This window comes from Camarhynchus parvulus, chromosome Z (genome assembly GCF_901933205.1).
Source record: "Camarhynchus parvulus chromosome Z, STF_HiC, whole genome shotgun sequence".
Taxonomy (NCBI): Eukaryota; Metazoa; Chordata; class Aves; order Passeriformes; family Thraupidae; genus Camarhynchus; species Camarhynchus parvulus.
The window spans coordinates 1,668,739-1,685,179 of NC_044601.1; the positions used below are offsets into that span (position 1 = coordinate 1,668,739).

General features: G+C 35.5%; 1 protein-coding gene across 3 annotated transcripts in view; it reads right to left on the reverse strand.

Moving 5' to 3' along the window:
* The window catches only part of FER (FER tyrosine kinase), a 156,563-nt gene that overhangs the window by 39,515 nt on the left and 100,607 nt on the right, over positions 1 to 16,441 (reverse strand). For 2 of the 3 annotated variants that reach the window (XM_030968860.1, XM_030968859.1), the window contains 3 exons: positions 16,034 to 16,090; positions 12,951 to 13,066; positions 11,336 to 11,430 (listed from right to left, as the gene is read on the reverse strand). In XM_030968860.1, the coding sequence (XP_030824720.1) occupies positions 11,336 to 11,430; positions 12,951 to 13,066; positions 16,034 to 16,090 (268 nt within the window). Of the gene's footprint in view, positions 1 to 11,335; positions 11,431 to 12,950; positions 13,067 to 16,033; positions 16,091 to 16,441 lie in introns of those variants that run through there. The other variant, XR_004061501.1, reaches the window with a different exon arrangement.

Below are 16,441 nucleotides of genomic sequence, written 5' to 3' on the forward strand. Positions count from 1 at the left end.
CATCTTCTAAATATTCTGTTTAATATTAATTTAAAAGCAGTGTTAGTAGCAGACAAAATAAAACAGCCAAATGACACCCATCTCACTCTGTACAATACATGTAATGTTTAGGCTAAATCTGATTATCATCATCATTGTGATACTAACATAGGCTTAAGTGTCTGTCCTCTAAGTAACAGAGTTACTCCTCAGTAAATTCTGACTTCTATTGTGGTCAATGTTCCAACTATTCATCTTCACAGCAAAGCATCTGCATGAATATCTCCAAGGCTGAAGAGTATTTCTCTAGAAACTCTTCAGTGCAGAGCAGTGGTTAGGTAACATCTTTATGTACTTTTAAAAATAAATTTTAATATGAAAAGCCCTAATTCAGCATTTGCAGCACATAGTGTCAGAGCCTTATTTCCAATGTAATAGCTGTTGACAAAAATGAAATAAACAGACCAATGAGACTAGGAAGATTACGTAATAGTAAGCAATGCTTTCTCTTTTATGTGGAATTTCCACTGGATTCTGCACAGCTACCTGTTATTCCAGTTAATGGCCCACAACACCACTAGAAAATGAGGTATGCTCTAGCAGTGCTAAGAATTATCAAAAAAATTAGACCATTTTATATATATATTATCACCTAGCAGAGATGGTTTGCCTGTTTTGGGTTTACAGGAAGATAAATAACAGTACTGGAGTCCCTTCCAAGTACAACAGAATTATTTTACTAAGTAGAGGACAAACTATAGTTCATAAGCAGAAGCTCCATGAGAGCAGCCTGTTATAACTGGGTTTCTGAACACAGTCCTTCATGTATTTTGCTGTGAATGGGAACTATTTCTCATTACATGCTGGAATTCTGAGAGTGTGAAAATATCACGCATCAGCAATTCCTAGTATTGGCTGCGCTTTACAGCATAAACTTCTTGCTGTACAATAAGTGGCATATCATGGTAATAAAACAATTCACTCCTTTGCACACAAAAAAGCAAGCTGTTGCTTTGGAAGAGAAAAAAGCCCTGTGATCTATGGGAAGAAACCAAAAATGCAAGAAAAAACAGTGAAAATTGTTAAATAGGTTTACAAAGTATTAAGTTACAGCAATCTCTGATTTGACTGGCATTTATAATCACCTATGACCACATATTTCAGTGTTTCCCTGAGCGAGTGTCCACAGTGACACCTACCTACCTGCTCCAGTCACTCTTGCCATCATTCTGACAACCATTCTGATGCTGAACACAACTAAAATATATTTTGAAATGAAGATGGGAAATATACACATACACTGTTTATATATTGTATCTCTATCTAGTATCCTAATAATATTATAAATAATTATACAAATATTAATAAACGTATTAATACAATACCAATTATTAGAAACAATACGGAGTTATATGTATTCTTATTCACATATAAATTTTAATAAAGTGGGGTAATTTCCTTTGTTAAACAGCCTTTTTAACTATGTTTGTTTAAAGAGATTGCTTAATTCTTCTTATATTTATACACACATTCATCATGCAGATGCATCTTGCTTGTGGCCATACATCCTAAAGGTCACCTAACCCAGGGGAGCTTTAGAACTCAGGTATTCCTAATTGCTTTACAGGCCACTGCAATATTATTGAAATTACATTTATCTGCACCTGTATTTATAAATCTGAGAATTTAAATGGTCAGTATTCCAAGTAGCCTTAAAGCAATTTAGAATTTCCTTTATTGTCCAGTATCTCAATCTCATACACATGGCATCAAAAACATAAGCCCAAATGGAGTTACTTAAAACTATGAATTTAAAATAGTAAACATGCATCTCCAGGGAATTCTAGGAGGTATGTTTTTTGAGCAGGTAAGACGTGATTTGACAAACTATTTAAAGTACAAGGGTTTAAAAATGCTAAAACACATTTTCAATAAAGTACTGCACCTTCACATTTCAATTAATGCATCACTTGTGTGCAATGCATTACTTTAACATTTTTTGTTCTTTTATTTTATATATGTAGTACCAGAAATACGATATATTTTATATATGTAGTAATAAAATATAACTTTCTGTACAGTACAGAAATTGTAAATAAACCCAAGGTTTATTTTTCTAACTGCATACAGAGTACTATTGTGAAATTCAGTTAAAACTATATTTTTCCTGTAAAGCAAAGCAAATAAAAGTTGCTATAACCATGCAAAGTGCTGCCAATGTAGCATTAACAATGGCAGCACTGAAGTATGAGTAGAAATATCTGTATGTGAAAACAAAAGATGAAGAAAGAAAAAAACAATTAAACTAATGGTGTGCACTGAGAGCCAAGGACAGGAGCAGCAGCAGCAAAGAAGTAAACACAGAGAAAATGTGGCTTGTACCAGAGCTGTGCTGTGGATGGCTTTTTAGCAGACACCTGTGATGAGATCAGAGCAGAGATGACTCACGAGCACAAAATAACTGCACTGTGATAAAATGAAGATGAGAAGGTTACAACACATTTATACGTGCTATTTCACTTCCTTTTAACTGGATGACAGACCAAAGACATATGATTATCAAAATAAAGGAAATATTGACTATGCTCAGCAGTCCTGCTTTAGATTTCAGGTGGATCAAATAAGGTAGAGCATGAACCCAATATCCCATGTGACTTAAGTGCCTGTCCAAAACAGAGTCTGTCATCACCTGTCAAAAAGAAATCAGAAATCATAGCGAGACATCAACAGCTAGCACCCCTTGTCTTCTGTGCTGCCAAAACAACACTACCCAGACTACTTGGACTCTTTATGTTTTATATTGTGGCTGTAAGGATACACACTGTGAGTGTAGAGATAAAACCGACTTCAGAAGGTGCCTGAAAGGAAGACCTCCCCAGGTCTTCCATTCTTCAATAAATAATTCCTGTAAACTGATTATGCTCAATAATCCATAATCAAAGGCCGGAAAAAGTATTGCAGAGATGTGATAGCTGATATGAAACAGAATGTACATGAAGAACAGAGGATTTTTTTAATCTAAAGAAAAACAATTAACTTTTTTTAAACACAGACACATTAAACACCTACTATAGCAAAAACTGCTCTAGGCAAAGTAAAAAGAAAAAAAGTGAATAACAACAAATAAAAAGAAAGAAGTTGAATACAGAAGTTTTTGCAACTACCAAAACACTTCACTAATTTTTCATGTTCGGTTGTTTTTATTCAGTTTAAAAAATGGAATTTCTAGTTTAATCTACTTGCTGATTTGATTTTGTACAATACTGATACAAAATATAGTAACATCAAAGCCTAGAACATGTGAAGAGATAAAAATCCAACTATAGTCTGAAATGCTACTATAAAAGGAGACCAGAGCTCTGGTCCTTTTTTACTAAACAGTAGCTCTGAGACAAAAGGAATTTTTAATCACTACTACCTACAAAGGAATCTGACTTTTCTTAATAATCTGGAATCCATAAAGCAAATAGGGAGGAAGAGACCCATATGCACTACAGGGGTATGAGCAAGGCAAGGAAGAAGGAACAGGGTCTGTACGTATCTGTGTGCGTACTGCATGAGGGCTGGTGAGGAGAGGGAAAAGTTGGACACGTGGAGAGAAGAAATCTGTGGGAGGTGTGTGGCTCTTTGAGTAAAACGCCCAACAACAGGAGATGGTACAGGCAGAAGCACAGACAGTTGCAGAGACACAAGGACAAATCAAAATGAGAGCTGGAAGCTTAAGAGGATAAAGTGAGAGAGAAAACCTAGAGAAGCAGACAGGAGTCTGTGTGAAGAGAAACAGTAGGGTAGACAGAAAGTGGCTTCACCAACGAGTAATAATGAGAAGATAACTTATCCGACTAGAGAGAAAAAGAGAACAGAATAGAAACAAAGCCAGATAGTCACTATCACTGCAGTTTTTCTCTAATTGGAATTTGATGGATCCTTCTTTTTTTTGTTGTTGTATTAATTTTGGACAGTGTGCAGTAAAGACTCAGGATGTGAAATCAGATAGGACTCAGATCTGAAATCTGCTCACAAAAGACAGCTACAGAGGACGTTCAACCAACACAACCAATGGGTGAGATCATGCAAAACTTTAATAAAGTTTAAGGGACTCTCTAAAGAGAAGTAATTAGGGAAAAAAACATGAATGATCTCTATAGAGATGCCACTGCCTTCAAAAGTAGGAAAGAGGAAAAAAAAACCACTGAAGTAGAAAACAGAGCAGCTGAATCATACAATTAATAGTAAAAGTTCAGATATTCCCTAGCATCAATCAGCATTCCAGGCCTGAAATCAGTGGCATCTCAGAAACAGGAGGTCTAATCTAAGGCTCAAGTAAGCCATGATATACATTGTCTTCAGCTGCTCTTAGCATCTGCTCTCCTTTATCCAAGAAGAGAATTAATTTAGCAAAAAGCTCAAGATAATAGGGATGTTGTATTTCATATTAATAAATAAATTATACACATCTCAGTCTCAGAACTAAGTTTTTAGTTATAAATGGGTTTACTGGTTCCAGCGCAAGTAACAAGAGAAATGCATCTAGTCAGCTGTGATTTGGTGCTATACTCCAAATTATCACTACATGCAGGAAATAAGAGCAATTCCACAAAAGTAATTTAAGATTTAGTAAATTGTATCAGCTCCCCAGTACCACCTATAATGGATCTGTAGGTACTTCTACACTTTATGCCCTGGAGCTTCTTTTCCAAAAAAAGCCAAAAAGTGAGCCTGGTAGGTCAGGAAGACACCACACTTTATTTGCACGTTTCTGACATAACACACCCCTTGGAAGTTGAAAAGTGCTCTAACATACAGCAAATAGCAATAGGAGCCACATTGCAGAAGAAAAGGAGTGAATAAACTAAACCAGACCAAAGCCAACCACAGGTAGGACAGCACGAACAGGGTTCAGAGGTAATCCCACACTTGGGTTAAGAATCATAGAATCCCTTGGGTTGGAAAAGACTTCCAAGAACATCAAGTTCAACCTTCAACCAAACACCACCATGCTCACTAAGCCCTATTTCAAAGTGCTAGGTTTAGTAATTTTCTGAGCACTTTCAGGAGTGGTGGCTGGCTACAGGCACGGCAGAAATGGCCGTGCTCATTCCGGGTGTGCCTGGGAGTCAGGGCACATCCAGCAGTGCCGCACCTGAGCTCATAAAACCTGCCACCTCTGATTTGTTTCTGCATCAGTGGCACAGGCAATTTGCATCCCAAATGATCCAGAACAGACCTCTACAGGTTACCTTATCCAGCTGCAAAGACAGAACTTATGACCTTGCTGAACTCCCCCTTGGAAGCTGGCTGCACATATCTGGGTATAAGTTGAGTGTAGCTGAAACCTAATTCCAACAATCTTCCCACTGGATTACTGGATACTTCCATAGCTGTTTACATGCACAGGCATAGCTCTACCTCTTTCCAGCTGCCAGCATTCAGAACATACCAACAAGAGTTAGCTAAAACAACAAACAGAAACTCACTGTTAGGTTAAAAAGGAAGTTGCTTTTTTTTAAAAACAGGTATCTATTATCAGAAAGGAATTCTACAGTGGTATCAGGAAGGCACACTGGTACCCCAGTGAAATGTAATGCATTAGGAGAATGAAAAATGTCCATGAACACACTGGGGAGAGGGGGTGAGAATCAGATCAGAACAGATCACTGCTAGAACAGACTAAATACGGTATGTAGCCACAGAATGGATCAGGAGCCAAGAGACAACTTCTGGGAAATTGTTTAGAACTATCTGAAGTACTGTACCTGGAACAGGAATATCATCTAGCTTTCATAATGTCATAATATATAATATCCTCATCATGGATCATATTAGCATAATGCATATGCTAGAGGAAGCTATATTAAGACTCAAGAGACAAGACAGACACTTCAATTGCCTATATTTGAATGCCTGACGTAGCAGAAATAAAATTATTCCAAAATATTTTTGAGGTTTTAATTTTAACTATGATGGTTATAAAAATGTTTAAATATACAGAAACCCAAAACAGAGAAAGCAGGCTACCAACTTGAGATTATACGTTTCAGCTTCAAAAAGAAGCAGGTCACAAATCATGTGACTTCAAGCTTCCATCTACTACCTTGAATCAAGCACTGGAACACACAAAGATGTTTGCATCTACTTTTAATTAGACAAATTTTTCAGAGAGAGCTGGTGCAAGCACGATGATGGTGCTTATCTTGCAGACTCTTTGCTGGAGGGGCAGAGGCACCATGCAAAAATGGTACTCAATAAAATAAGCTGCTAAAATAGTTGCATGAAGTGGTAACTGCACCACAGGATTCCACATCTATCCTCAAAATGCCCCCTTCTAGAACACATATTTCATGGACACGCCAAGTTCTTACCTCTAAATTAAATTCTCCTTTCAGGACTAAGATTCAAGTAAATTGAAATTAACATAAAGAAGGAGAAGAAAGAACGTTGTAGCTTAGGACTGCTTTTTGCATCTTATAGATTACATTTGATCTTGATTTGTTCTTCCCCTAAAGAAAGAGGAAAAAACATTCAAATTTTTAATGGGACTCCTGCAGTTCCTTTTTGATTACATGGGAGATTGGATGATAAATTACAAGCAAATGAAAATGCAGTTTAATGATCCTGAGTACTGCAATGAATTAAAACACACTTTGTTACCCATGATCACTAAAAGAGAAGTTGAGGCCAGAAAGATAACAGTTAAAAAGGGTAAAAGAGGAGAGGATTTTAGTTTCTTTTTTTTCCTGGTATTTTTTAATGAAGAGATTTTGAGTTCACTCTGAAAAGAAAAGAACAGGAACCAGGCTCTGCAGCCCCTTCAGCACTTTCCTGATAAATCTCCATGCCCCACCAAAATTCAGCATCCATTTGTCTCAGTTGTCAGTCTGGACTCTGGCAGTATTCCAGGCAGTCTTTTTGATCATCATAGAAATTTGCTGAAAATGAGCTGTTACAAAAACTCCTTATGCCCTGTGTGGCATAAAGAGACAATGGCAAATAGTTCTTTCACTGTTCTGAATACCAAAGCAGTTCCTCATAATTATTTCTCTTTCTTCAGTTTTAAGGTCAACAATGCAAGATAAAGCACAGAAATTCCACTGGGACAACAGACACAGAGCAAAGAAAAATTAATAAATTAACACAGAAAATATGAGTATTATGCTCAGTTTTTCAGATTGACTTGGCATTACAGGAATGTAACATTCTTTCTTACACAGCACTGTAAACCCTTACACAAAGTTCTGCTCTTTTTCATGTGGGAAACAATCCCTAACAAAGGATTATCTGCATTAGAAAATTCCAGTGGTTGCAAATCCACAGCAATTCCCCCTGAACAGCTTTAAAACTCGTGCTGCACATTTACTACATTACTTTTCAGTCAGGTTAGTCAAGTCCATAGGACAATACAAACTCATGGCTCTGCACTACCATCAAGCATTTGGCAAGTCTCAACATACGGGGTTTCTTCCCCCAAAATTCACTAGCAATTCTCATTTTAACTTCCTCTATCTTTCTTAGGATAAACTGTGTAATTAAAGTGTATCACAACAGATAAATAAAATGTTACTGTATTCAGTTATGAAACAGTCCAGTATTCCTATTTTTAGATCAGAAGATACCAGAAAAAAACTCCACCAAACGTGACCTTTGCAACAAACCTTATCAAACCCATCTTAAAGAGCATTTCACTATAAAGCCGTAACAATCAAGAGGAATATTACAAGGAAAATAACCTATAGCAACCTACATGATGTTAAGAGTCATACAAGACACTAACATGTTGCAACAGTCTGATTTTTGTAAGCAGCAGTCTTTTTAACAGTCCTAACATTTTCCAACTAGGAACAACTGTTGTCATAGAGAAAGAGTCATAAGTCATAGAAGAAGGGGAAATCGCTACGGTACGTTCTCCATTAATAACAAAATGTTTTAATAGAAAGATAATAATTTCCAAGTAGAGCTGTTTTCTCATTTCTTAGTCTACTAAAAATTTCACAGAAGAAAACCAGGCCACTGTAAAATTCAGGGGGTTTTATGATTACATGATCGTTGAAAAGCGATCCAGCAGCTACAGCATTGGGCCCTTATAAAGATCTGGGCTGTCTATCCTTTTAGTTAGTATTTCAATATCATTTAGGTAAAAAAGAATAAAATCAATTATTTGCAAGAGTGCCTTAAAGGTTATCGCAAATTTATCCATTATGCAACCACAAAAATTTATAAACCATCTGCTTGGCTAGACTCCTTTTTCACAGCAGCTAACTAGCATAACTTAAGCCTGCAAATCAGATTTGTGTATAGATCTCAAATTACAAATACATAAAATGTTAATAAGAAAAATAGTAGCAGCTTATTGATTCATTTTCCTTGGCTATCTTGGTCATTTTGGGAAGGTGAGGGGAGGAAAAGCAGGACAATTTGTTTAGGATTAAAAAAAAATTATCTTTTAGTAACTGCAAATTGCTGAATGGTGGTTTTAGGTCACATTTCTTGCATACATGTAACTTTCCATATATACATGAAGGAAATTGCTGCTACATACAGATTAGCTTCTGCTAGCATACAACAAAGAACATTTTACTTAGTTTATTTCTTCAACAATTAAAAAAAATAGTTTACAGAAAGCAATACTAAATCTGAATTCTCAATAAATAAACAGTGCACACATTCTGCATACAAGATGTTCCTTCCCATTTGCAGAGGAACCTGCAAAAAGACCTGTAGGAAAAGACTCGGGAGAGAAGAGACCTGGCCCTCTAAAACCCAGCCAATGGCAAGGAGATCAGATGCATTTTTCTCTATGTGCACCCCTTAAAGAGAGATCTGGAGATCTGTACAACACATAGATACATCACATTAAGACCTTTCCCTAACTTCTTGATAGACAGATTGTGAAAACAACCAAGTCCTTCCTTCTGTACTGGAGTAATCTATGATGGATTGACACTGGGAGGACATGTACAGTGAGACCAGTATGGCCAACAGCCAGTGAACAGTAAGTAAAGGATGCTTTTTTCTCACTAATATGTAGTTAGTTATGGTCAAGGCCAGGTGAGATGGGGCTCTGAGCAACCTGTTCCAGCAGGAGGTGTCCCCTGCCCACGGCAGGGGGGTTGGAACTGGAAGATCTTCAAGGCTCCTTCCAACACAAACCATTCTATATATCCATGACATTCTATTTTTTTACTATTTCAGTTAATCCTTCCTACATCACCCATCTTGACATTCTTTATTACAGGACATGTAACTTACGTTAACACCCCCTAAGAAAAGGGGTAATTGTCTTTGACAACTTTGTTTCTCTGTTACTTGCTGGCAACATTTGGGGTATTTTTGCATGTACCAAAGGATGGACACATAATTTAAGATGCATCTGCAACCTTTCTTTACTGTTTTCACTGACGCCTTTATCTGTATGCATGGCTTTTAATCCCATTTACACCTTCAGCAAAGATATGTCTGCAGAGCCAGTTTATAACAGAATCACCAACAGAGCAGCACCTCTCCATATAAAGTGCTAAGTTTCAATATACATTTTTAAGACCTGAATAAATTAAGACTCTGATTTGAAATCATAATTTGGAATGCAAAGCAGAATTAGCTGCTATGGAATCACACCAGAGGAGTCTCAGAAGACACAGTAGGTGTGCAGCCTATGTGTATTTGGGATATAAAAATGGCAGAAAAGATGCAAGCATTGAAGTCAAAAATCACAGGAGAAATCCCTTGTTTTATGGAGATGCTTCTTATTTTATCCTCAGGGAAAAACTGTCAGACATTTATAAATTACATGTGTTCTCAGGCATACATTCACAGAACACAATTCTAAGTTAAAACTTGACATTTTTAGTTATTAAACAGAATGTCAGAGTTAAACTGCTTAAACACCTTCAAGCATAAACACATTTAAAACAAAACAATGAAGATACTGAGAAAGTTTAGTGTCAAGTAGAAGACAAGTTTACCACTATCCTGTTCCTCAAAGGGCAGTGTTAAATACCAAGTCAGAGCACTATTAATTTTTTTGTTGTCTCATCCAAACTTGTCACTAGAAAAATAGAGAAAACAACAGAATCGCTGCTTCTCGACTCATCTAAGTGATTTGACATTTCTCTGGCATCCGTATGTTTTCTGCTCATATGGTCAGTCTTTTGGTGTGCCAAGAGGTAAGGGCACGTGGGGAAGTGTGGTGGCTTGAAGGCAGTCCCTTGTTTATCTGGGTGTGCAGGCAGAGCAGCCAGCCCAGGGGGTTTACAGACCATTGAAACAGGGCAACAATTCTCTTTGGAAGAAGCTTCTTTCTGAAGCAAATTCAATCCCAAGAATGTTTGGATAGACTTGAACTGCAAAATAGGCATAAGAATCAGAAGAAAGTTCTAACTCAATTCCTCCTCAATTGCATTAGCATGTTTCAACAACTTGTACAAGGCTCTGAAAAGCCTGAACCAGAATGATAAAGGTGTTAAAAGATCAGGATTTACTTTTATCTTGAGAGATGTCTGGAGAAGCTGATTACTAAAATACCCCTTAAAACTGAGGACACTGATTTCAGTCTCCATTTTAATAAAGTTAATCATGCATACAAATATAATAATCTAGTATAATCTAATTTAATAAAGGCAGAAAACTCCACAAGGTCAAATATTTCATCAGTGCTCTCACTCTACAGCCAGTATTCAAGAATTATAAGCAATCTAAGTCTTCCTGAATAAAATGGTTATTAAAGAAGCTTGCTGTATAATTCTGAAGATAAATCCAGTGATATATAAAACTAATACAGTGTTGCATATTAAGCAGCACTAGAGGCTACCAAACCAACACATTTTGCAGCTGCTGAGAAAATCAACAAAGAGGTAAAATTGCCCAAAAGCTGTTATCATCCCAGTAATTTGAAATTCACTCCAGCCATTGCTGAATAAAATGAACCCAATTCCAAAAATAAAGCAACCTTAAAACAAAACAATACATTCTGGTAAAAAAAAAAAAGTATATTAATAAAGATGACCCAAACAAGAGTTATTAAAATTGATACATTACCCAGACATGAAGTTTCTTTAAATATTTCTTAATATTCACTACTGAACTCTATTGTTAAAGGAAATAACATTTTCTATCTCATCAGGAGAATAATGAAGCTTCTGTTGTCATTAAAGGCTACAGTAAAATTCTCAACAGATTTGTGGAGCTCAACCACTCCAAAGCTAGTAGAACCCAGCATTTTCAAAGATTTGCAACACAGGTGACTTTTGAGGTCAGCCATAGGAAGGCAGAATAAGACAAATAGAAAATAATACATTTCACATTATGGAAACCATGAAACCTATGGAAATATGCTGCAAAAAAACCCGAGAAAACCAATTACCTGGAACAAGTTCCATAACAATATATATAGGCTGTCGCTGAGTGCAAACTCCTATAAGTTTTACAATATTAGGATGATCATATTGTTTGAGTATCCTGCAAAACACACAAGAAGCTCATTATATTAATAAATTTTATTGTACAGGCTGATTAAACATTACAGGAGAATATCTAAAACCTTTAATGTTACTTTAATGGAAGATATCATTATTGTTATCAAAGAAAAATATAATTGCTGTTATCAAAATCAATGATTTGATAGAATCTGTTAGATCAATCACCACTCTGTTTCAAATGAACATCACAACTGATTCACTAATAAATAAAAAATTATTCTTATTGTAATTTCACCATTTGTCTGTGTGACACTTATCTATATATAACTAAAAAATGGCCTGATAGAACCCCTGTATATAATCAGAATTTCAGTGGTGGACCAGAAGCAGAGTGATATCAAAAAAGTATGCACAGCTTGCCCGCATGTTTCCCTGCTGCACTGTTCAAAAGAACACTTGTTCCAATTTTATTTTGAGAGATTAATTAATACAGTAAGTGTTAGAAGACTATAAGGACATCAATTTTGAGAATTAAATTAACAATTTACATCTTTTGACACAATGCTTTAATAAGAACATTTCCAGCCTAAAACAGCATGCTATGATTTTCAAGTGAAAAGAAGAGCAAGAAAAAATTCTACAGAGACCTTGTAACTTGAATGCTCCTTCTGATATTTGCTGACTCAAAGCACCTCCTCTTTTTCCCTTTTTCCCAAGGATCAAGAGTAAAATACTAACCTACACACACATTTAGCGAAAAATAACACATTCCATTTTTTCAGACCATTTTTTCCCATTAGTGTCAAGCTGCTTAAAAAATGACATATCTCTGCTGTTGCCAAGTTGCAAGTTTTTTTAAATTATTCAATGGATAGGGTGGCTGATCCTCATTCTATAAATGCAGATGGTATCTTTTATTTTCCAATACTCATCACACTGACTTGGGAGTGGAAATTAAAGCATATGAAGCCTCAAAGCAAGAAGGAGCAAGGTAGTTTAAAATGGGCTTTGCACATTGTGTCATGTCTGTAATTGGAAAATAAGCATATAATCTCATGCTGATTGACACAGTATAAAAAAAGCTCTACTGGAGCAAACTCTTCTTACAAACAGAAAATTACTGAATGGGGCCTACACCCCACTAAGAGAAGCAATTTGGGCACATTTGATCACCTCTACTAGCCATAGATATAAGGCAGGAGTTAGGCCTGGTATAATCACACTTAAATTAACAACATCTTCCAGTCTTCTTATCCCCATCCTCATGGTATATCTTAGAAGTTCTAAATGAAAGCACTTAAGACAACAAAATTTTATTTTACAGGCATGGCTTGCCTTGTCAACAAGATGGTTTCAGCAAGTGAAAATGCTACTGCATTCACACGTTACAAATGCCAATGTTTAGTTACCAGGGTGACAGCTGTGGAATGTACTGAGGGAGAGAAAAGAAGGAAAAGTTTGACAACTGCTTTTTTGAATTTTTCAGAAGGTCAGGTTTTGTAAATGCATCTGGTGATAAAAACTGAAAAAAAGTACCACAAGTAGTTTTAGAGAACTTACCTGGCTTCAGACAGAAATTTTATTTTCAGTTCTTGAGGAAGATCTTCTTTGCAAGTTTTTACAGCAACAGGGGTTTTATCCTTTAACGTTCCTTTATACACCTCACCAAAATTACCCTGAAATCAGGAGAAAAATGATCATTTTAAGTAAATAAAATCTTAAATGAATTGCCAGAAAAAATAATGCAGAGAGCTACTGAAAGTGGACCAGAACTCTGGAATGTGTTTATGAAGCCAAATGAGATTTTCTTTCAGTATCTGTCCTAATCAAAGCCATTCACTCTGATGTAGTACATCTATTATATGGACACAGCATATGAGTCCTGTTTTGACCTTGCTGGAAGGAGGAAAAAAACACCATTAATTAAGTAATTAGAATTTTCTCATAAAACCTTTTAGTAGCTTTTCAAATCAACTGACATTGACTGTAGTACTTTGTTCTTCTTATTGTTACTCTTGCCCTCTTTCATTTTCACACTATTGTATTTTGTGAATAGTTTTTAACTTGCAGTCTGGAAGAGACCAAAAACTGATCTCAAAAACTGTGACAAAACACACCAAAATAACAAACATTCTCACATACAAGAAAGAAAAAACAGAAACTATGAAGAAGGAAAACACTGAATATTAATTTTTATCATAAATTAAACCCACTGCAAAATGTATTGTTGTGTATGGTGATCCAGAATTTCTTTAAAACCAAGCTCAGCACTGCTCTATAAAGACAAATCTGTAAGGCTCTTATTTGGACAAGACTTTAGAAAGCAGCTCCTTTTATCATCAGACATTTTAGGTAGTGAATAACATACCCCCAAGGCAAGTTAGGTTTTTTTAGCTTTCATAGAAGAAAATTGAAGTACTAAATACCATAAAAGACCCCACCTGATGCATTTTTATTTAATAAAAACAAAAGGAAAATTAATTAGGACACAAATTGAAAGAAGAAGGAAATTGTGAGGTATAAAGCGCTGGTATCAATGAAATAAACCCTCAAGAGAAGGAAACAAGAAGAAAACTACAGATCTCATACATCTAGTAAAGCTCTGTATTTCCCAAAAAATAAGCACAACTCAATTTTGAAACTATGTCTGATTAACTTCTACACATACTACACTTCTGCGTCCTGGTGTCTGGGGCTGCATGTGACTTCAAAAAAAGTCTGCTGGAGATGTTTGCCTTCCTTTCCTGAGTGATGAAGATTTCATTACATCATACAGCTGAATTTAGTGTTGCCAAAGAAAGATGACAGAAAAGGGAAAAAAAGAAACTCACAGATGGAAAAGAGTAACATGATTCCAGTAACAAGGGAAGAAATGCAGGGCTGAACACGCCTGCAGAATTATTTTCTGTTTGCTGGGACAGGGAAGATGTAGCTGGCAAGTGAGGCTCAGGATCTCTGACAGCCCTTCTAAAGCACTTCCAGAGGCTAGCACATTACCTCTCAGATCTGAAATGGCATGAGAAGCCCAAGGTAAGCAGGTGAGTTGCTCCCACGCCACTTTTCCTCTACCATTCTGGTCAGAAGTATTTAACAGTGAAATCTGAATCCATCCTGAGCTTTATTTAAGTCTTGAAAATGCTTTACTTCTTTATTGACAATATTGAAGTATTATTAGACAGATGATTTTTAGTAAAACACATTCCAATTCTGCAATTTTCATGTTGTGGGGTATTATTGAATTAATGCTGAGTAAATAAACTGACCATTCACTCCTGAGGTACATATTTTCTAAAGCTTGCATCTTTTACACATTAAAATTTTGTGATTTCTTCCTCATCTTTTCCAGGCCACTCAAAGTTTTGTAGACTCTCTGATTTCTCACTTTTGTGGTGAATGGCTATAGTTTACTTCACATCTTGTCATACAGATGTTGATATTCCTGTCATTCTTATCTTTTTTAGTATGACCACATCTTCTTAGAGGTGAATGCATAAGAATCATGCTGTGTTCCTATAAAGTTTTTAGTCTATGCTGTATTTCTTAAAGAACATCCTCCTATAATTAAAATTCTGAGCTGCCTTTACTGAATGTCAAAAATGCTTTGTGCCAAAAACATGCAATACCATGTAAATTGAATTTACTAAAAATGCTTTTCAAATTGCTTTAAATGTCTTTACACATCAAAACTAATTAATATTTATTTTTTAACAAGTCAAAACTTTTTTTGTGGCTGGAACATCTTAATTTTTCTCCCTTGATACCATCCTGTTTAAGAATGTGAACATCCTGCAGTACCTGTATTTTATGAAAGCACAGCTCAATATGGTCATACTTTTTGTCATCTTAATCTCCCAAAAAGCTTTTATAGTGGGAAACAGAAGTTTATGGAAATATTTTATTTCCCCATTCTTGAATTTCTTACTGATTTTTTTTAGGGTGCACCATAGTAAGAAGGCAGTTAACTAATTTGATTTGTCTCTTCCTCATTTAATCTTGTTTTCTCAGTTTTTGGAAAATCTTTTCAAACTACTCTGTGTCCAGAGTAGCACCCAAAATGGTCTTTGCAGGTGCAAAGGTGCCAAAAAAGTGAGGAGTTTGCCTGATTTTAAAGATCTGTAGTTCCTAAGCAGACTTTGTAAACTACATGTTTATGAACTACACAAGATTTATTAAGATTGTGAAATTATCTAATTCCATCAATGAATGAATGAAAATAATCATGCACAAGCAATTAGCATTTGTTTTAATAAATATTTAGTCATCTCATCATACCAAATTTTATACACAAATGCATAAGCATACACCTATTTCTCTATGTGTTTTTATTTATATTTTGCAACGTTTTTCTCCAACTACAGAAAGAACAGCCACATCATGCTTTATAGAAATCTAGTTAGCTCAAAACACTTCCAAAAGAGAAAAAAAAAAGTATGCTAGTTAAATACTTTCAGCACAATCATTATAATGTTTACTACCAAGCGTGACTTATGTCTGCTTAAAGCGTAAGGTTGTCTCATGTATTAGTGTAAAAAATTGACATAAAAATTACATACCAGAGCCATTTAAAAGAAAAGGTATACAGAAATAGTGTAATAATTACAGTATACTTACTCAAATGTTATTTAGCTCACTTTATTACTTACTTTGCCCAGTAATTCCCCCAACGTGACATCTTCATGATTGAGAACCCACTTCTTATCCTATGAAAAGGAAAGCAGAATTTTCAGCCTGTGCAAATATGCAAGATACAGTTTCTCTAAGACACATTTCAGAAATGGAGCTGAAGAAGTATTACATTTAGAACACTTAATCACAAGCATACTAAAAAATTTTAAAGATAAGCATTTATAGTTCAAGAGTTTAGAAATCTTGCTATACAATAAAATAGTCTGTGATATCATATAGCAAATTTTTATTAGAAATTAAGCCTACATGATGGTATGTAGATAGATTTGCATTAGGTAAAGTTTCACACAAGCTCTGGAAATAATATTTAGCACCCTGATTTTAACAATTCGTCAAGTGAAAATTAGATAAGAAAACTTCATTTT